General features: G+C 41.6%; 1 protein-coding gene across 5 annotated transcripts in view; it reads right to left on the reverse strand.

The window, feature by feature from the left end:
• Positions 1-831: 831 nt before the first annotated feature.
• znf462 (zinc finger protein 462) overlaps positions 832-25,128 on the reverse strand; it is a 57,471-nt gene continuing 33,174 nt past the window's right edge. For 3 of the 5 annotated variants that reach the window (XM_015027570.1, XM_015027571.1, XM_015027572.1), the window contains exons 2-13: positions 24,554-24,808; positions 19,131-24,328; positions 18,299-18,433; positions 15,144-15,571; positions 12,774-12,892; positions 11,254-11,451; positions 8,019-8,259; positions 7,784-7,923; positions 6,618-6,841; positions 5,275-5,686; positions 4,879-5,008; positions 832-4,560 (exon numbers count right to left, since the gene is read on the reverse strand). In XM_015027570.1, the coding sequence (XP_014883056.1) occupies positions 4,341-4,560; positions 4,879-5,008; positions 5,275-5,686; positions 6,618-6,841; positions 7,784-7,923; positions 8,019-8,259; positions 11,254-11,451; positions 12,774-12,892; positions 15,144-15,571; positions 18,299-18,433; positions 19,131-24,328; positions 24,554-24,767 (7,659 nt within the window). In that variant the 5' untranslated portion in view covers positions 24,768-24,808 and the 3' untranslated portion in view covers positions 832-4,340. The remainder of the gene's footprint in view (positions 4,561-4,878; positions 5,009-5,274; positions 5,687-6,617; positions 6,842-7,783; positions 7,924-8,018; positions 8,260-11,253; positions 11,452-12,773; positions 12,893-15,143; positions 15,572-18,298; positions 18,434-19,130; positions 24,329-24,553; positions 24,809-25,128) is intronic. The other 2 variants (XM_015027573.1, XM_015027574.1) reach the window with 2 other exon arrangements.

The following is a 25,128-nucleotide window of genomic DNA, read 5'->3' on the forward strand; positions in this document are numbered from 1 at the left end:
GAATAAAATAATACAGACTCCAGTCTCAGGTCTGATGGCCCTAAACAGAATCCAGTGCAACCCATTACCTTCAGATGTTTTAAGGTCAGTATAAACCCAGCTGCTCTGTGAAGGCCTCGTAGTTTTGTTGGAGAACACTAGAGATCAAACAGCATCATAAAGACCAAGGAACACAGCAGGCAGGTCAGGGTGCTTACAGAGCTCTCTGTTCAATGCACCATCAGAAAATGAAACTAGGAAACTAGGCCTAACTAGAAAAAAACCTAAACAGAGATCAAAAAAGATCAAAATGAAAGCGATTAAAAAAAGAAAACAATTGTTGTTAGAGAGCCATAAGGAGCACCATACTGTGGTGATCATTGTCCTTAGCAAGGACAGGGAATCTGGTCAGAGACGACAGAGACAAATATATAGGAGCTTCAATCATCTCTCAGTAGGATGATCCTAAACATACAAACTGAGCAGAGTTTAAGTCACAACATATTCATTTCATGTTAGAATGGCGTAGTCAAAGTCAAGACCTGAATCCAACTGAGAATCTGCAGCCAGACCTGGAAATTTCAGTTTTCAGATGCTCTCTGTTCAAGGCTTTGCTTTGCAAAGACTAATTGGCAAAACTTCCACTCCCTAGAATTGCAAAGCGCTGACAGATATTCTCCAACTCCAATTCCATTCTTGAAGGGAACCTTAGTTAAATCAGGAAAGGATGATTTCACTACACTTCAGTCATATTTTAAAATAAAACCTCATCATAAGCTTCAGTTCTCCTTTGTGTCATTTCCAAGGATCCGACATTTTGCAGGACGACAGTTAGAGCAGAGGACGACGACATTCAGTATTCTGATAACTTTATTATCAAGTTAAAAAAAGACAATGAATTACAATATTTACAGAATATCCAGAGATAAATGGAATAAAATTGTAAACAATCATTCTAGGCAACATCACAACCCACCATCAGGTAATCAGATGTATATAGGAAAAAAAAGGCAAGGAGAGATTCTAGTTTCAAACTATGGAGACAACAGTCTGAAAAGAGAAATGCTTTTTGAAACAAACTAAACATATATACAAGTATCCAGTGTGTCTTCAGCAGGGGCGGGGACATTTGGTAAACTGGGGATTTTTACAGTCTGGATCCTGAACACAGTGAAGGATTCATCAAAGATCATCACGGAACAACGAACTATACCAGGCCAACAGCTTCATGGCCACACTTGTCCAGACTCATCCTCTGGTTTACGCCGGGCCGGGCAATAAAACTGTATTCCTACGACAACTACTTCCAACGGGCTTTTCCCCTTCTGGGAGGGGAGGCAAGTTTGTTCTACAAAATGGGAGAACAGCTTTTAAAACTGAGCACCAACTCAACTGGATTTAAGCTATTTCAGGAACTGAGGAGCAGATAAGGGCTGCTTTCTTCACTTCTTGTTGACTGGAAAGATCATGAGATTATGAGCAGGCAGACGTGGTCTAAACAAGTCGTCACCGTTCCTGTTAACCAAGAGAACACAGTGGAGCGACACGATTTCGGAGACGTGGACCGGCTACATCTATCGGCTGACTAAGAACCCACATGGTGGCGAAGCTCAGGGAGAGGACCCAAGCGGTTCGTGCTTCCAAATGTACTATTTGCGTGCCTCATCTCTTCATTCGCCACACTAACATCCCTGCCCGATTATTGAGAACTGCATAAGTTTCCTTTTATGCTTCCTTTCTACTCCTTTGCTGCACAAAAAATTAGCAACCAGACGTTGTACAACAGCTCGATAACGTTGGAATTGAGATTCAAAAGTCTCTAAAGGTTATCTTCATATTTTTTTTCTTCCCCTGAAAAATAAAAATAATAATAATAAAAAAAACACTCAAAGGAAAACAGGGTTGATTAATCCTTTCTGGAACACCACAGTTCACACACTTAACAAGGAGTTTTGTTTTCTATACATGGCTGCAAACATGTAGCTTTCCTGGGTTCCTACATGTTGAATTATAATCCAAAGATTCCAAGGTCCAAACCTAGAATTCACCATCTACATTGACAGTTCAATGCAAATAATAATAATAATAATAATTATTATTATAATAATAAAAAAAAGACAAGTACAGCAGCAAACACAGCAGGCTTCATAAATATTTTGGTACCGAGAACACAGCCTCGTTGGTTGTGCTCCTGAACAAATTTTAAAATCAGAGCTATCCGCTGTTTTTTTTTTTTTTTTTTTTTTTTAAATCACAGATTGTTCACCGTTTCCTGTCGGTTTTTCTCAAATTGGACACAAATTGAACAGAATCATTGTCTCATAAGGCTTCAGGGCATTTAAGCAGCAACTTCCAACAAATACAATCTCTGCTTTTTTTCAAGAACAAGATAAACCATCGTAAAAATAAAAATAATAATATATATATAAAAAAAAACAGCACAAAAAAGTGGACTACTACATGTTTATCAACATAGAATCAGAGTTTAACAGTATTTTTTTACCTCATGAAAAGTCAGGCATATGTGTATCTGGAACTTTATGTTTTGCTTACACTTGTCTTTTCTGTGATTTTTCTTTTCAAAACGGAACAGGAACTGCTTCCACCCTAAATTTATTATATGATTTTTAAGGACTTGCAAGCCAATTATTAAAAAAAAAGAAAAAAACTGGAGGCATCTAAAGAAAAGCAAAGCTGGCTGCTAATCAAACCCCAAACGGACATAATGTTGCAGAAAATTTCTCTTTTATTCCTCAGAATTGAATCTAAGTCTTAAAAAAATAAAAAAATAAAAACTTAAGACTGCAAACTGCATTTTTTAATGAATGGTATTGTCTGGGTGTAACCTTCCCGAATGTTAACGTGTTTAAGCCTTACTAACTATATTTCAGCCAAATGTATCAATAAACATGACAACAGAAATCTGACTGTTGAGCTGAGGATGCATTAGACCAGCTCTCACTACTCTAAGACTGGACTATGATACTCCAAATCAGCCAGCATGTGGAATGTTCCCTGCAGGCTCAAGATCTGCAGTGACTCAGCAGCATTGGAACGATCGCTAAGATCATGGAGGCCATGGGGGCTTCAGGCCGGGATAATGGAGGACTGAAATGCCACTGGACTGGTGTCTCTCTTTCCAATATCGAGTGAGCAAGGAGATTGCTATGTCTGACCAATAGAAGTCTTCAACTGCGGGAGGCGGGGAGGGGACAGCAACATAGATAAACACGTGTGTATTTGTATTAAAACTCTAGGTTTCGTTAAAGAACTTAGCTATTTGGTATATTTGCCAGTAGAGGAGTTTTATTGTAAGGCACTGGTTTCAAAACACAGACGAGGTCTGAACCCACTGTGGTCTGATTCTGTGCACGGTGTAACCCAGTGAACCTGTGGTTCGATCCATGCTGTCTGGGTCTCTACAGATGTGGTTGCACACACCTAATCCAACCATCAGCACTGAAAAGACAAGTGTAATCTGCCTTGGTCAAGAGGCCATCTTTTTTTTTTAAGCCAGTTGCAGCTCATTTCTGAGTGGACATGAATACAGATATGACACGTGAAACATATCTCTAGGTCTATTAGCAACATGAATCTGACAGGGATAAACGGGGAGTTGTGTAAATTCACCAATAGGACAAACAAAAAGTTAAAGTTAAAGGAGCCGGGCATCACAGGTTGAAGGCTTATACTCAGTATAATATAATATAAAGGGACCTAGATTATAGCAATTTGCTACAAAGGCTGGAAAAAATGTTGAAAATCTCTAAAATGAGGAAAAGATGACTTTTGATTCATACTAACATAGGTTAAGGTGCCATTATTTCTAAGGAATATTCCCACACATTTAACACAGGATGGGAAAAAAAAAGTCCAAAATTTTCACCAAGGAGTAAGAACTGGTCGCTGTTCACTGGGGCAAACGATTACCTCTTTCACCCATCGTTGGTTTAAAAAGGTAAAATTCACCAAACCTGGAAGCAAAAGATGCTGGAAATAATAAAATGCTAACTTTAGATTTGGACAATATTCTTCATAAATAGCTTGGTTTCGTCAAGGTAGGGATCTTTCTTGGTGGATGTGACCAGAATGTCAGCGATAAAAGAGTTCTGTTCACTATTGGTTACCAATATATTAAGTTCTGTCCAAGGGGACTGCCCATTTAAAGGGGCTCAGACGTTTTTTATTTTTTATGCAGCACAACCTAATACTTATATATGTAACACCTAAAAAAAAAAAAAAAAAAAAAATCTACTAATGCACCAACTGATAAAAGTCACTTTTCTTTAAATTTTAACCTCCCAAAGGCTTCTGCGCTGATTTTTCCCAATTGTTTTAAGCATGAAGTCGCTACAATCAGTTCAAGGAGACTGTTGATCCGTTTTGGTGTGAAGCATTTCTTTGTCCTCCACATACTGGCTCTGACTAGTCAGTGAGAGATCAGTGGGATCTTCTTCCTCTTTGCCGTTACTGGCCGGGTCCAGTCTCGAGTCCGCGTTAACAGAGGAGTCACTGGAGGACGGAGCCGAGGCCTCAGCAGCTGACGTGGAGCCGGTGTCCAGGCGCATGTTGTTAACTACCCTGGAGACGAAGGAGGGGGACAAGAAGGAGAGACATGTCAGACTAGTTGCATTCCTTTCACAAAATTTGGCTTCCTGGAGGCGCAACTTTGGCAGATGGAATCCATAAAAGCAAATTAATTCCTGGGCTCCTACAGCAAATTCCAAAACCCATACTTTTCCAGAGTGAAATTAGCAGCTTCCAGTCAACTTTTGGTCCATTTTTAGAACCAACATGTGAGAGACAGAGAGGTAGTTAGAGGGAGAGAGGCAGAGAGAAAGAGAGAGGGAGAAAAAGAGAGAAAAAAGCCCAGATGGAAGCAGCAGCGCTGAGACTTACATGCCGTGTCGCAGGACGTGCCTCTCCCATTCCAGGCTGTTGGTGAAGCAGCGGCCACAGAACTCGCAGGGAAGTCGCTTCTCTCCGCCGCTTGGCCCAGAGCTGGTGCTGCTGGGAGACGCGAGGACTTCTGGGAAACGGAGTTGAAACAAATGGTTAAGTTCAGCGCAAAGTGAGCCAGTTAAGAGTTGGTCCACAGAAAAGTTTAGCTACTTTCACCGGCAGCTCGGTCACAACCGGTTGCTGCCGTTTCTACCTCTTTGTATCTGATGGAAATAGCTGCTCCTTTAAATATTAGCTCATCATTCTAACACTGCTAAAAGTGTTAAATTATTTCTTCTTATGTTCCATAAACATTTCATACAAGAAGTGCCTTTGGTTGATGTGGAGTTTTACCTTGCGGGACAGTGTTTTCCTTCACTACCTCCTTGACTTCTTGTTCCTCCTCCTCCTCTTCTTCTTCTTCTTCATCATCTTCCTCCTCCTCCTGCAGTTCTTCCTCTTCTTGCTCCTCTTCCTCCACCGCCTCATTCTCCCCGTCCTCTCTGATGTTTTCCTCCCTGCCTTTGTCATCCGTCTCCTCCTGGTCATCCACCATGTTCTCGATGATTTCCATTCCGTCGTCGTCATCGTCGTCCACCTCCTCTTCGTCCTCCTCCTCTTCCTCCCCCTGCATGGTGGCCTCTCCGTCCGCCACCATCTCCAGAATTTCACTCTCAGCTTCCTCCTCTGCGCTGCTCTCTTGCTCGTTCAGCATCTCCAGCTGATCCAGGTTGACTCGGCCCATCAGCTCGAAGTTACGGATGACCTGATCAGAAACAAGACGTCAGCATTCTGTTGAGAGCTTTTATTATGCCTTTCATTTGGAGGAGTTTAAAATACTGCAACTCAAGAACTGTGCAAAATTGACACCCCTTTTTTTTCCCACTTTTCTAAAGAAAGTTTTTTTTCTTTCATTTTAATTTGGATCAGGAACATTCGGTGACTTTTATATGCTTATTAAAGCTAGAATAACCAGATCTAAACAAGATTCAGAGCATTAAATATAAAAGCAAAGCAGGTTCAAGTTTAATCAGAAAAACTTGATTGAAAATCAATATTTATGTTCTCTTCTGTGATTTGGGATAACTTTTGCTTTTTAGAAGGCCTGCATTTTTTTTTTACTAAATAGAGCTACAATTATAAGAGTCACAAAATGCAGTTACTCACATATATTTAATTAAACTGATGATTTTTTTAGAACCTCGTGAAACAGATTAAAAGAGGTTATTCTTTCTTTTTGCACTTTGTGAAACACCTGCTGAAGAATTAGGTGAATGGTGCTCTGCAACGCTCTCAGCACAAAAAGATCGATCTCTGAATTCTTTAGCTTCACCCTGAAACGGTGCTGCTCTCTTCATCACACTTTTAAAAGAATTTTAATTAGAAATGGAGGCTTTTGAAGGATTTAGATTCCAGAGGAAAACAAAGGCAAAAATAGTTTATCTTCAGCAAGAGATCATTTGTTTTTGCAGCCATCAAAGAAAAGTCTCCTTTCTGAAACATCCCAAGTCCAGCCTTATTTATTTTCTTCTCTGATTTTAACCTAGTTACAAAGGTATCCATTTCTTCTGCTGCTACTAAACTCCCTGGTGTAGTTCACCCAACAAGACTCCGCTCATTGAAAGTCCGCTCATAGTTTCTGTGTACCCATGGAAAATGTAGCTATGCAAAACCGCACATATTGGTCTCCAACTGACCTTGTGCTCAAGGCGAAGGTGCTCCTCTAGCTGGCTGCTGCGGCTGCTGTCATAGTAGCAGAGCTGGCACTGGTAGGGCTTAAGCTCGTCATGCTTCTGCAGATGGAGCTGCAGGGCATGGTCACTTGAGCATGTGAAGGTGCACTTGTGGCAGCGAAGCACAAGGCCCTCTAGGTGACGCGACAGCTTGGAGCGGCTGATCTCCAGAGGAGCCACACGATCTTCTGATGGAGAGGGAAGTGAAAATTAGTTTCATTCTTAACAGACGGGAAGAGGAGGAGGAAGATTTGTGTGAATCTAAATTAGATATGTGTGCAGTGCTGCACATTTTGTGGGCTGTTGTGAGGAAAAGCAAACAGAGCACTGTGGGACTTCCTGTAGTCGTTGACGTCACTGTGAGGTTGCCAGGGAACCAGTGACAGACCCCAGGGGAAGAAAAAAAAAAGTAAAGAAGCAGCAGTTTTCCAGTCTGTGGAACTAAAATGTTAACGTTTACTTACGTTTGACTTTATCTACACTAGGTCGAGGCTTACATTAGATGCATTACTGAAAATCTTCTCCATCCACCATAAAAATGTCAAGTAGAAATAAAACTTTTATAAACAACGAACACAGAAGATTCATAAAGGGTAAGTTGATGGAAAGTCTGTTTCTTTGGTTTGGATTTTATTAGTGTGTTTAAAGAATTAGCAGGTTCTGTAAACATGACCCGACCAAGAACCTTGTTTTAAGACGTTAATTGACTTAAAACGAGAAAAATTAAGGCAAACTGACCCAAACTAAGGGAAACTTGACTAAACTAAGACAAAAAAATTAAAATAAAATAAAGTAAGCTAAACTAAATTTCTTTAAACCTAAACTAAGCCTTAAGCTCAGCTTCATTCGTTGAACAGAGTAGATAAAACTGAATTTCAAATTGAATCGTAGAATTAAACCCTTATATAAAAATACATTGCATGTCAAACATAAATAATAAGAATCTAGAAATTAGAACAGGATGTCAAATAAGTCAAACTGTAAAAAAAAATTCTTAGATTAATTCTTTACTCGATGTGTATGTTGGAACCTTGGAACAACAGGAGAGTTTTCACTGATAAATAAACAAACGGCAAAAATCTCGAACCGCTCCAGTAAAACTCATACTTCCCATGACCAGTAATACGTACCTCTGTGCAGAACAATGTGGTCAATCATGTTGCTCTTGTGTTTGGTGTGGTAGAGGCAGAGAGGGCAATGCAGTTCCTTAGGTAAATCCCCGCTTCCGCTGTTGTTGTGACCAGCCTCGACATGCAGTGAAAAGTTATCCCTGAAAAACATTTACGGACGGATTTTGCACCCTTAGTAACATTTCAAAATAAAAACGGGAGCGCTTCGATAAGAAGGTCGGGAGCTTTCTCTCACTTGCAGCAGGTGAAGAAGGAGCAGTCTTTGCACTTGAAGAGCTTCTTGCCGCCGTGGCGGTCCCTGTAGTGCCGCCGCAGACTCTGCATGTACCCGGAGCTGAACTCGCAGAACTCGCACGTGAGCAAGCCGCACGGCGTGGAGCTGCCGGGTTGGAAGTTGGAAGACATCTGACTCCGGGAAGCCAGCTTGTAGCGAGTGAGCTCCTCGCAAACATCAGCTGGCTCCAGGTCCGACGGATCTGAGAAAGAGGCAGGAGAAAGAGAGAGAATATTACAATCTTAAAAATTGAGTCATTTCATCTCAGGAAATTACAGCTGTTAATTGCAAACCACACAACAGACATGTCAAAAATGAAGGACTGTGTGAAAGCTTATAAAGCAACATTCCAAGCTTTGGATAGTTCGTGTAACAATGCCCAATGAATCCCTTTAAAACAGAAACAGTATGGCAAGCCTACCGAAACTGGCAGAATGGGCAAGAAAAGCAATCAGAAAAGCAGCCTGTGGTAACTCTATGGGAGCTGCAGAGAGTCACAGCTCAGGTGGGAGAATCTCTGAACGGAACAACTTCTATCCAGTTACTTTAAATGCTGGAAGAAAGCCGTTGTTACACTGCAACGTAAAAATGCTGCAGCTAAAAGCAACACCGTATGTCAACCTGAAAATAGCTTCTTGGTGGAAAAATTGTGAATATTGTGAAGATGGTCAAAGATGATGAGAGAAGGGATGGAGCTAAACAAAAAGCAATCCTATAAGAAATTCTATTAAAAGTCACCTAAAGACACGAGAGTGGGCAGAGGTTCACGTTTCAGCAGGACAACAATCTAATCGCACATCCAGAGATAAAATGGAAAGGCTCTGCTCAAAGCATAATCATGTTTTATGATGGCCAGGTCAGAGTCCAGACCTTTACAACAAAGACCTGATAATGGCTGTTCACAGCCCTCTCCATCATTCTAGCTGAATAAAAAAAAATAAATTCTAATTGATTTATGTGCAAAAATAAAATTAAAGTTAAATTAAAGTAGCTGGAAACATAGCCCGACAGAGTTGCAACTGTGATTACAACAAAATGTCAGTTTGGAATAAATGGGACTGAACATCCTACTTTTCAGCCTTTCTTGTAAAAACAAAACAAACAAACAAAAATAAAGGAAAAAAAAAACTAAATTAAAACAGCCAGTAGTTTTTTTTTTGTTTCCATTTCATAATTCTGCACCGTTTAAAAATACTTCTAAATTTCCTCGGCTGTGTAATAACTGACCAAATAAATACAAACCTTCCTTCACTTCTGGTTTTATAATTGAACAATAATTTATTAGAACGGTACAAGATGTTTAGCTCTTTCTGGAACTGGCCAACATAAAAACACAACTTCACTCGAACTGAAATACTGCATTTTATATTGACAATCCATTTAAATATCCATTTAAATTCATATTTCCCTCATCTCCAGACTACAAAAAATACATTTTCTCCTATGTATGATCAACCTGTAGCTTTCAGGATGATAACACATATTTACATATTTTCTGCTTATTGACGATGCTACAGGTATCCGAGCTCATCACACCTTTGAAACTTATTCATGAGGAACTTAAGCGGACCTCTGCATTATGAAGACAAAACAAGATCTGCTGACGTGTAGCAGACTTGAGGTTGTTGAGTCACTCTAATAAAATATGAACATAAATCAAATAACATCTGTTTGGCCCACAAACAAAAAGAAACTTCAAGTCAGAAACTACAAGTCACAGAAGTCACATTTTGTGTAGCTTAAGCTTCAAACGTGCATCCGCAAGACTGTTCACATCACTGGCTCATTTGTTTAATTCATACACGTCTTGCATAAAACAAAGTAATCCACCCACTGCTACAGCACTGAATTGATTTGCTGTGTCAAACTGCGCAATTTCACTATCGTATATATAAGAGAGTAAGCATGAGCGTCTTCAGTCATCTTCATCCTCCTTTCCCCCCTCCCAAGGGTCTATGATATCAGTGATTGGGCTCATGCTTTCGTCCTACTTTGAGCCTCCAACACATCAATAAATAAGCGGAAGGCACACTAATAGATCATGTACCCATGCAGGAAAAGCCGAATTCAGCACTCAAAGTGAGAAGAGCTACAAAAGGAAAGCTTGCACTTTTTACATTTTATTTTTTGTCTAAGATCCGATTTTAGACATTTGCAGAAGAGGTAGAGAAGTTCAGATGTACCACAATTGATTAATGTTTTATTATCCTCTCTGCACTGAAAAAATAATTTAAAAAAAAGACGAAAAGCAGAAACAAAACAAATTCAGTGGTGATTTGAATGAAATGGAGCCGGCGCTCCTGTTTCCGCTGTTGAAGAAGGAGAACCATGCAGTTGTTGACGGTCTTGATCAAAATCACAACCACATTGTCAGCTTAAATATTTTCAGGTTCGAGTGTCAGTTCGATTACCGACAGATTTTGCTTCTAAAAGCAGAGGCAATTGACCAGGCGATCTTCACAAGGAAGAACAAAAAAAGAAATAAAGACTTGCTTGGTCTGAATTTCAGATATTCAGCGGAAGGTGGCTGGTTTGACGCAGCATGGAGACATTCAATATGTCAGCTCTGCTCTCTCTCAATGCTTCATTTGTCCTGGTAGTGCACAGCTGACAGCAGTGGATGGTGCACTGAGGAATGCTGCACCGCTCCGGCTCCAGGGAAGATTCCACAGCTCCAGCAGCAAGGTGACAGCTGCTGCCAAGAAAAGCCTGCAAGCGACGACGCGGCTGGAAAAAAAAAAAAAAAAAAAAAAAAAAAAACCACGGCAACACCTAAAAAACACAGCAGCGTGTCAAGCTGCAGCCAGAGCGCCGCTTCGACTAAACATATTCGGCAAAGAAAAGGCGTCAAAGACGAAACTGAGGGGAGACCTGGAAGGCAAGAATCCAAAGCAGATTTTGTCTTTGTAAGTGCATCAAGATGTCTGACATAAAAAAGGGAATGAAAATAGTTGATGTGAAACTTGTTAGCTTGACTTGGAGGGGGGGGGGATAAAAAAAAAAAATCTTCCAACTAATGCTATAGAATGTGAGAAAGTACACAGGGCAACTTTTACTTTCATCTCCATCCGGCCCGTTTTGTAATCTGCATCCAAGACATCAGCGTGTAAACCTTCAAAAACTTCTCAATTTCTCCGCCTGATACTATCGAGTAGTCTCCCATCTATTGAAAAACTTATTGAAGATGACGTTATACCATCTGTGGTCAGATGAGAATGGTCAGTGTGCGCAGCCTGTCGGGGGAGCCTGATAGCAGCGTGCGCAGCCTGGGTGGCAGCTCGGAGTTTCGGGAGGGTCAGAACCTCGCCGTGGTCCGTCAGAGAATGCTCCTTCAGCTGGCTGATGGTCATAGAGGAGAATGGGCAGGACAAGCACTTGTATGTGTACTGCTCACCTGGAAGGAAATGAACAAATGTTAAAATATATATATATATATATATTGTTATCCATTATTAGAGAAACAGTTAGTTTTTTTTTTTTTTTTTTGCAGAAACAAAGCCATCTGTATTATTTTGTAACAGGCAAGATAACCTGGAATCATTAGGGCTCCCCTTTGTATTCGTGGTATCTAGTAAAAATATTCGTACTCCTGGAACATTTGTGACGTTATGACCACAAACTACACTGTATATTTTTTTGGACCAACACAAAATAGCACATAATTGTGAATTGGTTTTCAAATGATACTGGCAAACAAGAATGTGAAACATGAAACACAAACGGCAGTGGGCTGTAAAACTACATCTAAAGCTTTGGACAGTTCAAACACCAATATTCAATCCAGTTAGAGGCTGTCAAAAATGGTTCTCGACCCCATGGCTTTAATAAAATAGCTTCAGATCAATGTGTTAGCATTGCCTAATCAAAGTTCAGATCTTTATTTGTCAAGAATGTTAAATATTTTTTTATGGCATTCCTTCCACTTCACATTTATACATCGCTTTGTGTTGGTGTATCACATAAAATCCCAATAACATACGTTAATGTTCGAGGTCATAACAAGAACAAAATGTATAAAAAAGAAAAGTTTTAAGTTTTAAGGGGCATGGCAACTTTTCAAATGGCACAGAAGAAAATACAGACTTTTGGAAACGAAGTGGAAGGAATTTGGGTGTGGTTGAAAAATTCTCCACTGAACTAAAAGTCTGACCAGGTATTTAGCGTTTGATTTCCATCGAGATAAATTAAAAAGGCTTCTGGTAGAGCACTTGAGAAACTATAAATTTTTTTATTTATTTGTGTTAATTATAGAGATCTCACTGAAACGATTCACAGTAGTAAACTGCTGGTAAAACTGGTGGCCGAGCCATTTCAAAAAGCCTTGATCTTATCAGTCGGTGTTGCCGACATCGTCACCGTGACGCCGCCACAGATTCAAGTTTCCTCATTTCTGTTGCATGTGCTCAAAAAGCAAGGTAGCAAATCTGATCTGACTGCAATGTGGCTTCACAAGAAGTGGTTAGGCTGGAAAATCACTGCCTTACTGAGCTTTATCTAGGGAGAACATCACATTTTGAACATTTCAAGTTCCTGGTCGAACAGCAGAAGACATCAGCGAACTTTTATCCTCAGCTGAAGATAAGCAACTTTGCGTTTCAGCAGAAACGGATCTTAAGCTGTGCTCTGTATAGTAATGAATTTGTTGCTGTTTTAGTCCTTCTGCTTTCTGCTGTAACGTGTGACTCAATGCAACTGTGTGTGCAGGTGTGTGTTTACCTGTGTGGGCCTTATGCAGGTGGCTCTTCAAGCGACTCGCGTAGGCAGACTTAAAGGGGCAGAACTTGCACTTGAACGGCTTGTGGTGACCATGGTGAGACTGCACATGTCTGTCCAGGCTGCCGTGATGCAAAACATGAAAAAAATAATAAAATAAATAAAATAAATAAAGGAGGAATGTTTGGATTAGAACAGGAGAAAGGAGAAAAGGGTAATGATGTTCATCTAACTAACAAGAGCTAAATATTTGCTAATGACTGCATAACATGGAGCCAAGAGGGATGAACTCATCTACCCACAATCCCCTTCAGGGAATGAGTGCGTCAGTATCCTGTGGCGATGGTTGGAGCTGTGTTTTTTAACGCCAGTCCCTCTGCGGTGGCACGAGAACGCAGCTTCTTTCTGGGTCGGGGCATGTACAGTGCAGAGGGATTACACCTGGGAGCTCAGAGGAGATGAGGATTCTCCCTTTCCCCCTCTCGCTCTCGCCGTCTCTGCGGCAGATAAAACAAATCGCAGGACCAAAATGTCCCGTCTCTCGCTGTAATGTTTGCCCTTCGCTCTCCTAACAGGCAGGAAATCTCGGAGAAGATTGGAGATTCGGAGGGATTGCGATCAGGTAAACAGAGCGAGGTGTAAAACTGTGCTCGGAACAAAATGAGTTCAACAGCCAGGCGATTGAAACGGCAGATGTTGTCAGAATGGAAGGGTGTTCGAGGAAACGGTTTGAAATGTAGGAAACTGGGGCCTGCATCTCCAACAAACGGTGCATGCAGATTCAGCTAAGTGACTAAGTGAGACCATTCTCCCTGCCTGATGTGAAGTAAAAGAATTAATGCACCTACAGCGCATAATGTCACAAATGATGTAACAACTCAAGAAATTATATATATGTATATATATATATATGTATATATATATATATATATATATATATATATATATATATATATATATATATATATATATATATATATATTGCAAAAAAACAAGATATTCTTTTAGCATTGTCCCACAAACGTAATGCTCAAAATGGATATTTGGACAAATGTGAAACCGGGTTGTGTGCAAAAGAAACGGTTGCTTAGAACGGGTTTTTCTTGACTGACTCTGGTGCTGAAAAAACGAGTTCGATCTGAGCTCCAAACCTCTGCTGAGCCAGGAGAAGCAAATGCTTTCATCAGTAACGGGAGGCAGGCTGGTGGTGACCAATACAAGTGGAGTTAATGAAATGTTTTAACTCCCGAGTTAGTTTTTATTCTTCTTAATTCAAGACAGGACTAACAGAACCGGTACTGTAATGTAGGCCCATCCCACCCACATGTATGAGCTTCTAGTCACTGCTCCCATCTGAATTCATAAATCCTGTGTTTACAAACGCCGTCCTTCAAATTTGCCCGCTGTTAGCTGCTTTTTAACGCAAAAAATACAAAAATGTTCCAGACTCAGATTCCCAGCGTCTTCTGTCCTGTTCAACTTCTTAAAAATAGAATCAAAAATTTCTAATGAATCTCTACACTAGGGAGGTTTTATATATGGATGTAGCAAAAAGCACAAACTCAGACAAGAAGAAAGAAAGTGAAAGAACACAACATGCGTAGAAGGAAGGGAAGACACGAAAGAACAGAATGAAGAATGTAGGACACAAGGAAGGAAAGACGGTGAGGAAAGGAAGGATTGAATAACAAGGATGGAGTTAGGAAAGGATCACATTATGGAAGGAAAGGCAAGAACAAGACAACGATAAGGAAGGGTGGAAGGACAGAAATACACGGTAGGAAAGAAAAGAACGATGAATATGAAAGGAAACTAGTCATGACAGAAAGAAATAAAGAAGGACAGAAAGACTATAGGAAGGATAAGAAATAAATTAAAAAAGGAAGGATGCAAGTGAGGAAGGATGAAAATAGAACAAGCAAGAACAACAGGAAAGGACAGCACGAACAATGCAGGGAAGACAAAGAAAACGAAGAATGTGACGATGGAAGAAGACAAGAAGAAAACGAAAAGGGAATGACACGGGAAAGGATGGGAGACAAGGACAGACAAAGAGAAGGACAGAAGAGAGACAGGAAGTAGGAAAGATGGAAACTGTTCCAATTCTGAAGCAGGAATCTAATTTGATTCATTTTAAAGACTATGTAGGAACAATGTTTTAGTGACCTAATGGTGAAGTTCAGGGATCCATTCAATTTCTTTTCTTCAATTCATTTCTTTTAAACTGAACCTGTAAGAAGGGACCAACCGAGCCACAGAGCCACATGCAGGAATGTATGTAAATGCACGTATTCATATGTAAACCTATATTTGCATCGAAGATGAAGAGGAAAATAACGTCAGGTTTCAGCAGCTTGACTCCTCTTCACTTACTTGTGTCTGAAGGGTGAGACGAAATGGCAGTACTGGCAGCTGTATTTGTCCTCTTTGTTGAACAGAGCCATGGCCGAATGGCTCCTCTCGTGAGACCTCAGCCCCTGCATGGACATGAAGACCCGGTCGCACTGGGAGCACGCGTGGCCCCCGGTTGCCAGCCGGTGATTCAGCTGGGTCCCCGACGTCGTGGCTCTGGCGGCAGCCACGAGGGCGGCCGCCCGTCCCTCCACCTCCGCGTCCGGATCCAGGGTCTCCAGTTCGACGCCGTCAACGTTCTGATCGGCGGAACGAGTTGAAAACGGAGGGGAGAACGATGAGGTTTCGGGTCCGTCGGTGCCGTCGACTTCGGCTGCTTCGTCCTCTTCCAGGACGCCGTTGGTTAGAGTGTGTGAGGGCACAGTCAGGGGTACGTCGGCGACTTCCTGCTGCGAAGCAAAGCAAAAGAAAAGAAAAACTGTTCGTTCACTGAGACGGACGCACCAATCAAATTTTAACCCACTGGATTAATTTGTGGTGCTTAAAACTCATTATTACTCAATCAGCATGTCAGTCCATAACTGTTTATTATAACGGATCACTTTGGTTTGGCTAGAAATTAAAGCTGGAACTTTGCATGAATTTTGCTTCTATTTGCACAAACAGACAAGCAAACAAAATCCTTCGGTTTCCCTTTTATTTTCCTCATCTGCTGGAGAAGCAGGCCAGTAACTACGACCATGGAGAGTAGAAAGACAACCACTGCACTCCTTTTCTTTATTGCCAAGAGAAAACTCATTTTGCCTGTGTAAAGGACCTGACCCTGCACTTCAGGCAGCCATAAATAAGAAGCACCAACCACAGAGACAACCAGTTCCTGAATTCACCATTGCTGCCTGCTCTTCATCTACATCAGAAACCCTTCCTGATTTAAAACTCGATTTGAAAAAAACAAAACAAAAAAAAAAAAAAAAAAACATTTGAAAAACATTGCTTTTAACTCTTCCTCTTATATGGTAAGTTTAATCAATAAAGTAAATATGTTAATTTAAAACTTACAATAGTGAAATGCAAATGATCCATGGCTGTGAATTGTTGCTTAAGTAAAAATCTGTGTGGGATGCATGCAGAACACCACGTGTGGTGAAAAACCAACACTGCACAAAATCCCCACGTTGAAACATGGCTGAGGCAGCATCAGGCTGTGGGTATGGTTTTCTTAAATAAATCGAAGTGCCTAAATAAAGGGCTAGTCCTGGAGGAAACCTTGTTTGAAGGTGTGAAGACTAAAGAGTGCCTGGAGGTTTGCCTTTTAAGGAAGACAGCAACCCAACCCTAGAGCTGCAATGAAATGGTTTAGCTCGAAGCCTGTTCATGTGTCACAATGGTACAAAGTTCAGACCTACATTAAGAATATGTGGCAAAAGGTCAAATTGGATCTTCAATGATGCGTTCCATCCAAATTGACTGAGATCTTATAGGGAGGAATGGACAAAGATTTCAGTCTCTGGAGACAAAAAGCTGGTGGAGAAATAGCCCAAAGGAATCGCAGCTCTAATCACAGCGAAAGATGGTATTGCTAAATATATACTCGTGGAGTTTGCATACAAATGCACCAAACACTTTGCAGATTTTGATTTGGAAAGCAAAAAAAAAGAAAAAAAAGAAAAGAAAATTATGTACAGTTATTGTCCCACTTTGCTATTATGCACTACTTGCTACCAACCAAAAAAAAAAAAAAAAAAAAAATATATATATAAATATATATATATATATATATATATATATATATATATATATATATATATATATATATATATATATATATATATATATATATATATAGGTGTTGTGATAGTCACAAAAAAACATATAGAGCAAGCCTAAAACTTTTCCTGCTTCATGCTCTGTGCTTGCCTGCCTACCTCCTCCTGGACAAGTAAAAGTAAACACAGGCTAAGTTTGATGGACGAGTCAGGCCTCGGTCCGAGTATGTCGTTGGATCCCCAGGCCCGTTGCCCTCTGTGGTAGTCTCAGTGGATTATTAATGCACAAACTGTTGCCAGTGACTGTCTAAAAAGTTACAGCTCACAGCTCCATCGTCTTGCTTAGGATGGGACAGCACAACTCATTTCAGACTACTGCAATTTTCAGAGGCTGGGAGTTAGAAAATACAACAGAATCACCGGGGACCAGCAGAGTGTGCTTTTACAACACCCTAAAAAAAGATCCGTGGATCATTTTAGCACAGCAGGAATCTTTACATTTGCATGGAGTGTCATTTTGAGGGGAGCTTAATTTTCTTACAGGAACAGTTTGACATCCTATTGTTGATGATTACAACAGCAAGGGGGCAGGAATTAGAGCTTGGTGTACTGAAGGAAATCTAGGACACTGTCTACATACATTTGTTATGATGTTAAAGTTCTTATTAAGCATGAAGAGCCTACGGATTTTTCAGATCCAATTGCAATACTTTTCAGAAGTTTTTAGTCCATTTGATCTCTTAAGATAAAAATAAACTATGTAGGATGGAGGGATGTATCACACACACAAACATGGATGGAAGTACAAACTGTAGAGAGACATGGATGGATGGAAGAGCGCATTATTTTTTCTTCCTACAGAGATTGGAAAATAATTGAAATTCAGAACTTTTCTTAATCATTTAGGAACACTGTAAGTTGAACTTTCCTCTTAGATTTAAAACAAACTCACAAGTTTTCAATTTCAAGTGGTCCCACATCCCTCTTTCATACCTTTTGTCATGTTAAATCAAAAATGTGAAAAATCGTTTTTCTTACAGTATGCAAAATATGAGAGATTGCCGGAGCTGGAGCATCCCTGTTTGATGACACATTTTAAGCCAATCACTTGCTGCAGTGATTAAAATACCAGCCATGCATGCCGGCACGACACTCCGCATACCTCCTGATAACCATAAGTGGATTCTCGCAATTACATAACAATTAAGTCGTTAACACGAGCGTCTCAAGACGCTGAGATGATTAGCTCATGATCTAAAGATACTAGCGTTAAAGTGTGATTGAAAGCATCTTTTACCTTTTGTACATGTATTATTGTTGTGTTAAACATTTGTGTAATTACGTCCTTGGAAAGAATGACTTGCCTACGACTACATCGGTAACACAGAGATATCGAACGGCTTTGCTCACCTTGACACGACCCCGTTTGGCTTCTCCATACTGGACGTGCTTCCTAAGGTGGTTGCAGATGGCTCGGAGGGTCGGGTGGATCTCCACGCAGAAGTTGCACCTGAATCCTATGGGGGTTTTATTTGCAAGGCTTTCCTGATGACAAAAATGAAAAAAAAAAAAAAAAAAAAAGACTGAATCTGGTTTATTCAACCATTTTTATAGAAGCTGTAGAAAAATTATACAGTTAAGATTCCCTAATGACTAAACTATTAATAAACAAAAAATATTTGATAAGTCATGTTCTTTTTAGCTTACATTTTCTCCAGGAAGTTAAAACTTCTAACCGTTCCGATAAGTCTGAAGGTATTTTTAACAACCATTCAATGAAACTAATTAAAATGCATTGTTATGTACAACTACAGAAAGGCAGAAAGCACAAATGGAATGATGCCATTATGTTTTTGAGTAGTTGTGACTATTATGATTAAACAATCTAGGTTTGCATTAACCACTACGATGTTTTCTTTTTTCAACTTGGACCTGAAAATGGAAGAAATCCACTTTGGTCTTTGTCTTCTTGGACTGTCTATACATTTCAGCCTCTGGGACCAGGTAGTCAAGTTTTATATTACATAAAAGTGCTATGAGTATCATCTATGAAATGAAATGAATTGATATCAGACTTGCATAGCACTTTTCAGGACCCTCAAACACGCTTTACAATGAAATCAGTCATTCCCATTCATACACACATTCACACGCTACAACAGATACTAATTGCTCATAAAAGAGACATTCTGAACTGTCCGTCTGAAGCCAAAATAATTCCATGAGAGCTCATTATGCTCACCTTCTCATGTTTATTATCCGGCGGCTCTGTTCCTTTCTGCTTGCCAAGAACCTGCTTCTTCCTCTCCAGTCTCATAACTCTCTTCTCAAACTCCTCATTGTGCTGCAGTAGATGATCGGCCAGATCAGGTAGACCCGTAAACTTCAATTCACAGTGGGAGCATTCGTATAACTCAGACTCCTCATCCTCAGGGGTGGATGACACCAAGAAATCCCTCTTAAGGTCTACGCTGTGATGGTCATTGTAGTGCATAGATAGCAGCTGCCCCGTGCTAAAGAACAACCGGTAGCATTTCAGACACTTGAAAGGAAGCCAGTCATCATCACCGTCCTCCTCCGGCTGTAGCGGGACCTCCAACACCTCTTTGTCCTCTTCTTCCGGCAAGCCTTCCTCAGCCTTCTCAGGCTCTTTAGCGTAAATAACGGTGAAGTAGCGGCCGAGTTTGCTGGAATGCTGCTTCTTGGGGAAGACGCCAGGGTGGCGTTTTATGTAGTGCGAAACAATGCTCTTCCTGCTGAAGGCCTGGAATCCGCAGAGGTTACATCGCCGCCTCTCTACCGCCAAACGCAACTCCTCGCTCATTTCTGAGCATTCCCCATCTGATGGCGGCTGAGCAATCACTTTGGTGGGCTTATCGCTCATCGTCTTGGAGGCAGCCAGGCAATGAGTGTAATAGGCATCGATATCGTGGCGCTTTTGGTAGTGTGCGGCCAGGCCTTTGCGGATAGGGTTTGTGTAAGAGCACAATGCACATTTAAAGACGTTGTTTTTACCCTCTGGTTGAGCGCGCACATTGTTGTGCTTGATGCGGTAGTGGCGGGCAATGCCTTTCCTTGTGGAGCAGAAGTACTTGCAAAGCTGACACTTGAACACAGCGTGTTTCTCTGGCTTATTGATGGGTAACTGAGAGAGGGCAAAGTCCAACTCACTCACCTCCTGGACTTTAGCAGTGCTTGACATATTACTGCTGCTGCATTCAGCAATCGGCTCCGTTTCTCTGAAGGAGGCAAAATTACTCAGAGAGGGTGTGAACATATCTGAGGCTGACTGATTGTGATATTTCTCATAATGGATTTTAAGTTTCTCAAGTGTCCCATGGGTGTATGGACACATCTTGCATCTGTAGGCACCGTAGCCCTGCCTCTGAGTTTTGAACTTGTCGTCTCCTTCGTGCAATTCAGAGATTTGCTCTATATCGTCTGCAAAGTCCTCGGCGGTTACCTTCACCAAGGGGTGCCGTTTCTGATAGTGAGTGAGGACTCCGTGAATGCGGGAGTTTACATACGGACAGTGCCGGCATTTATAAACGGAGCTGGGGTTGATGTCTGCCTCTTGTGCAAAATCTGCAGCTTTTACTTTCATGCCTGGGTGCTTCTTGCCATAGTGAGTGAGGAGGCCATGGAGGCTGTTGTACTCTGACAGACACACAGTACATTGATAAGGATTGTTAGAAATAGAAAGACGTGGGTGGGACTGGGTTTCTTGAGGTGGGGTGGCAATAACTAGTACTCCTTCATCAGACTGGCAATTCAGAAGTCCAGGCTCCTTTGTAACCTGCTGCTGGAAACTTTCAACAGTGCCATCACCTTTGATGATATCCAAAAGCACAGATTCATCCTCTTTGATAGCCCAGGGGTGGACGGCCTGGTAGTGACTTGTAATGTCCCATATAGAGCAAGCCTCAAAGGCACAATCTTTACATTTGTAATGTTTTGTATCCGTATTTCCTTGCTGGGTGGTTTCTGGGCCTGCCCACAGCTTGCTGGCCATGTATGCGTAATCAACATTATGCTCAGGGTGGCGTCTTTGGTAGTGAAGCAAAAGGCCCTGGGGATCTGCATGAGAATAGATGCACCACTCGCAGTGATAACCTGCCTCCAGAATGCCATCTTGGTAAGCCCAATGTAAAATGGTCATGGCTGTTGCTTTGACAGTAGGGTGCTCCTTCTTCAGATGCTTCTTCAGGGCGTAAACGTAGGGGGTTGTATATGGACAGTGTCTGCACTTCAGTGAACGCATAGGCGTCGCATTTTCGTGATCAGCAGAAGCCGAGATCGCAGTGGAGGAAGTACTGCCAGACTGGACCATCTGTGCTCGTTCGCGCTGGCTCCTCACCACTGCAGTGTGACGGCGCACCAGGTCGGCGTTGGCCTTGGTTTCCCTGTGCTTTTTCTGATAGTGGATAAGCACTCCTTTTACAGTCCGGTTACCGTAATCACAGTGCTGGCAAAAGAACAGTTCTTCTTCCCCTTTTTCACCACCACCTAGTTTGGAGTTTTTCGAGCCATCGTGGCCATTATTTTGAAACTGCTTCAAAAACTGCTTGGGAGCAGCAATTTGCAGTTCATCCATTAATTTCATTAGACCAGGAGTGGGAGGACCATGCTTGATGTATTTAGCTGTCACTTTCACTTCCGGGTGTCTTTTTTGGTAATGGACCAGCACACCAACCACAGACTTGTTGCTGTACACGCAGTGTTTACAGTAGTACATTTCTTCATCTGATCCATACACAGATGGAGTTACATTGGATTGTTTAGGAGTGCTGGAGATGGCAGGGCTGAAGGAGGAGTTTGCTAAAGGATGTGACGGATCAACTGACACCACCTTCATTGTTTTTTGTATACGGAAATAAGATGCCTTTTGCTCTGGGTGTTTCTTTTGGTAGTGGACCAACACTGAGTGCATGTTGGCACTGGAAAAGGAGCACACATCACAGTCATAGACAACCACATTGCTGACGGTTTCTTTTAGAGATTCTGTCTCACCACTGGCCTCTGGAGACTTTGGAGCCGTTTTTGGCACAGGGCTTGAGGAGGACCTGGGCACTGAAGAAGAAGAGTTAAAACTTTTGGGGCCAGAGTTTAATATCTCCCGAAGGGTTTGCGATTCACTGGTCTTGTGACTTTGCTCTACAATGTAGCTGGAGAAGATCATGGCATTGTTGATTTTTACGGTGGGGTGCATTCTTTGGTAATGAGGCATCAGGCTCCTGACGTTGGGGCTTGTGTATGAGCAAAAGCGGCACATGTACAAAAGATGCGGTTGGTTAAAATTAAGCACGTTGCTTGCTTCCGGGTGGTGATCCATGTAGTGTTGGTGCAAGTCATTGTAATTCGTGTACTCAATGTAGCACTCTAAACAGCGGAAAACAGCACTCTGGTCTTCAGGATCCAGGATATACTTAAAGCTGAACTTGATGTAAGGGTGCATCCTCTGATAGTGAGTGCTGACACTTCGAGCTGATTTGTTGTGGTATTCACAGTGTTTACAGTAGAAGCGCATGGTTCCAGAATCATCTGAATAGTCCATGTTCTCGTGGATGGTGCCGTCACTGGGATCAGCTGAAATGTTTTCACTGTCATCAGACAGAGTCAGAGATATTGGAATGTTTCTCTGTTTTAACTTGGGGTTGTTTTTTCTTTTCCCTGTTCTGCCTACTTCTTGAGAGACTGAGGATTCTTGATTGAACAGATGCGTGTTGTAAGCAAAGATCGGGTTCCTGTTGTCGTTGGTTTTACTCTCATCACCACTGCCGTTATTTTCCCCGTTGTATTCGTCGTCCATGTCATCCAGGTTAATGATCATGTCCTGCTGGCTTTGGCTTATTTTGCTTTGAAGGTTGCTGGCAATCTCATCAATTCTAGTTCTCTTTTTGACAGAGGACAGATCCAAAGGAAGGTCATTTATGGACTTCCTGGCTCTTTTTCCTGCAACTAATGTTTTCTTGGTGGTGGATCCCAATATGGACGTCTGGGTTTTTTGCAGGAACACTGGAGAAGCTTCCACTTCAGCGTCTGGCTGGTCGCTCGTCTGGGCTTCAAAGACAGTGGAATCGAGGTCATCACAGTAGGAGTGCTTGTGCTGCTGGTGGACTCTCAGACCTTTTAGAGTGGTGGTAGAGAAGCTGCAGAGCGTGCAGCGATGAGAGTTCTGCTGGTCATTAGATGTGCTGGTTGCCTTCTTCCCATTTACTCTGGAGCTTACATTGCCCCCGTTAAGCGGCTCTGTGGCACCGTCGTTCTGAGAGACTGGGCTATCCCCTGTAAGGTCCAATGTCTCTAAATCTGAGGGATTGTGGCTCTGCTTGTGCGTGCCGAGCTTCAAAGGGCTGGTGCAAATAAAGGGGCATTCATCGCATTTGTACACTGTTGTTTTGCCAGAGAGGTGAATGTTTTCGATGTGGCGGGAGATGCTCCGCCTGTGCATCGTAAGGAAGGAGCAGAAGGGGCACTGGAATCGGTTCATGTACCTTCTGAACGGGATCCCTTTAGTTTCCAGTAATTTATTATCGCCATCTGTTAACAGTTGCTTTGCGTCTGCGGAGAGGATTCCCGTATAGCTGGGATCGTCTATATCGCCCACTTCTTCTTCATCGTCGTCATCCTCCAAGCTGCTCCTGGAGTCATCCTCATTGACCAAGTTGGTGTCCACATGTGAGACGCTGTTGGAGACATCAGTGGAGGCGAATCTTTTTGACAAAATAGAAGAACCAGTGCTGTTGGGAGTGACTGCGCTAATCTGTGCGTATTGAATGGATGAGATTTCTGCAACTGACTTTTCCACCATTTGTTCTGGGTTCTCCACTGAAACTTCATTTCCGGTGAAAGTCATATTTGATCTCGTTGGGCTAGAGGAAGAGGCTGGAGAGCTGGGCTTGGGTGAGCTTGCACTTGGTTCTCCTTCTAGATTTTCAGGGCCGGAAACGATCTTCACCTTATCACTGTGTTCCTTTACCACATGGTCAGTCCAGCTGTCCTTCTGGTCAGTCTGGTAGTCACACCATTCGCAGGGAAAAGTTCCCTTGACGAGTTCCGCACCTGTTCCAGATTCCTCCCCAGCCTCTGTGCCCTCCGGCTGAGCTTTGCCGCTACGAGAGGGAACTTTGTTGTGATACATCAGTTGGTGTTTTACGATCCTTGCTTTGCGGGGAGACTTGTATGTGCAATACTGACAGGAATACACTTTTGAATGATCGTTGTGCATTATTACAGTGTAGCTGGCCTGCTTAGCGTTGTCTGAGGAGACTCTTGCATCTGATTTTTCCTCTGTGACATTATGGACCTTTTTGGTGTGATTTCTCAAGAACGACTTTGACCGAAAGTAACGGACGCAGAACTGGCATTGGTAAAAAGGGAGATGGGTTTCAGTAGTTGGTTTCTGTGATGTCTTGTTGGGCCCTTCAGAAGAGTTGGGACCTAAAATAAAATAAAATAAAATAAAATCAAGTATTGAAGATATATTTTAGAATATTTATTATCAGAGTTTTTATTCATATAATTATTTTTTTTCTGCAAGAGAAACACATTTCTTTGTGTACTCATTAAAATGCATCAGCACTTACAAGGCCTCTAAAACAGAGAAAAGAAATGCTTCTTAATCCTAAACAAAATAACGACAGCATCTGATTGTGGTGGGCATACTTATTCCAGCTTTAGGAGGCGTGTAATCTTTGTCATCCTTGTCTTCCTTATCCTCATTTTCCTCCTCTTCCTCTTCATCCTCTCCTCTCAGGGAGTCCGACTCATCTGCATCTGATGGCTGCAGGAAAACAGTGTGCACTTCCTGAATGTGTGTCTTCAAGTCCTCGTATGACTCGGCACGGAAGTCACAGCCATCACACTGCAACCCCTCCATCACTGAAAAGGGGGAGAACTCCCTGGAAAAATCAGGGAAACCTGCAAGACAAAGAGGGAAAATCATTAGTGTATGCTGCTTTGCTACATACATTTAACTAATTTCACTTAATAATTGAAGACAACGGCAAGTTCAACAAGAATTAAATCTACATCACATGGTTTTTCATAAGTAAGGGCTAAGTCTTGATGCTGGATGGCTATAATTAATGCTTCTTGGTTTGAACAATGAATAATCAGGTGCTAGACGCTGACCTGCTTTTACACAGAATAAATGAGATAATTCTAAATGTTCTTAAAAAAAAAAAAAAAAAAAAAAAATATTTTTATAAAAAAAATATTTATAAAAATATATATAATTT

The sequence above is a fragment of the Poecilia latipinna genome, unplaced genomic scaffold (assembly GCF_001443285.1).
Source record: "Poecilia latipinna isolate Pla-1442-1.1 unplaced genomic scaffold, P_latipinna-1.0 Scaffold103, whole genome shotgun sequence".
In the NCBI taxonomy this organism is placed as follows: Eukaryota; Metazoa; Chordata; class Actinopteri; order Cyprinodontiformes; family Poeciliidae; genus Poecilia; species Poecilia latipinna.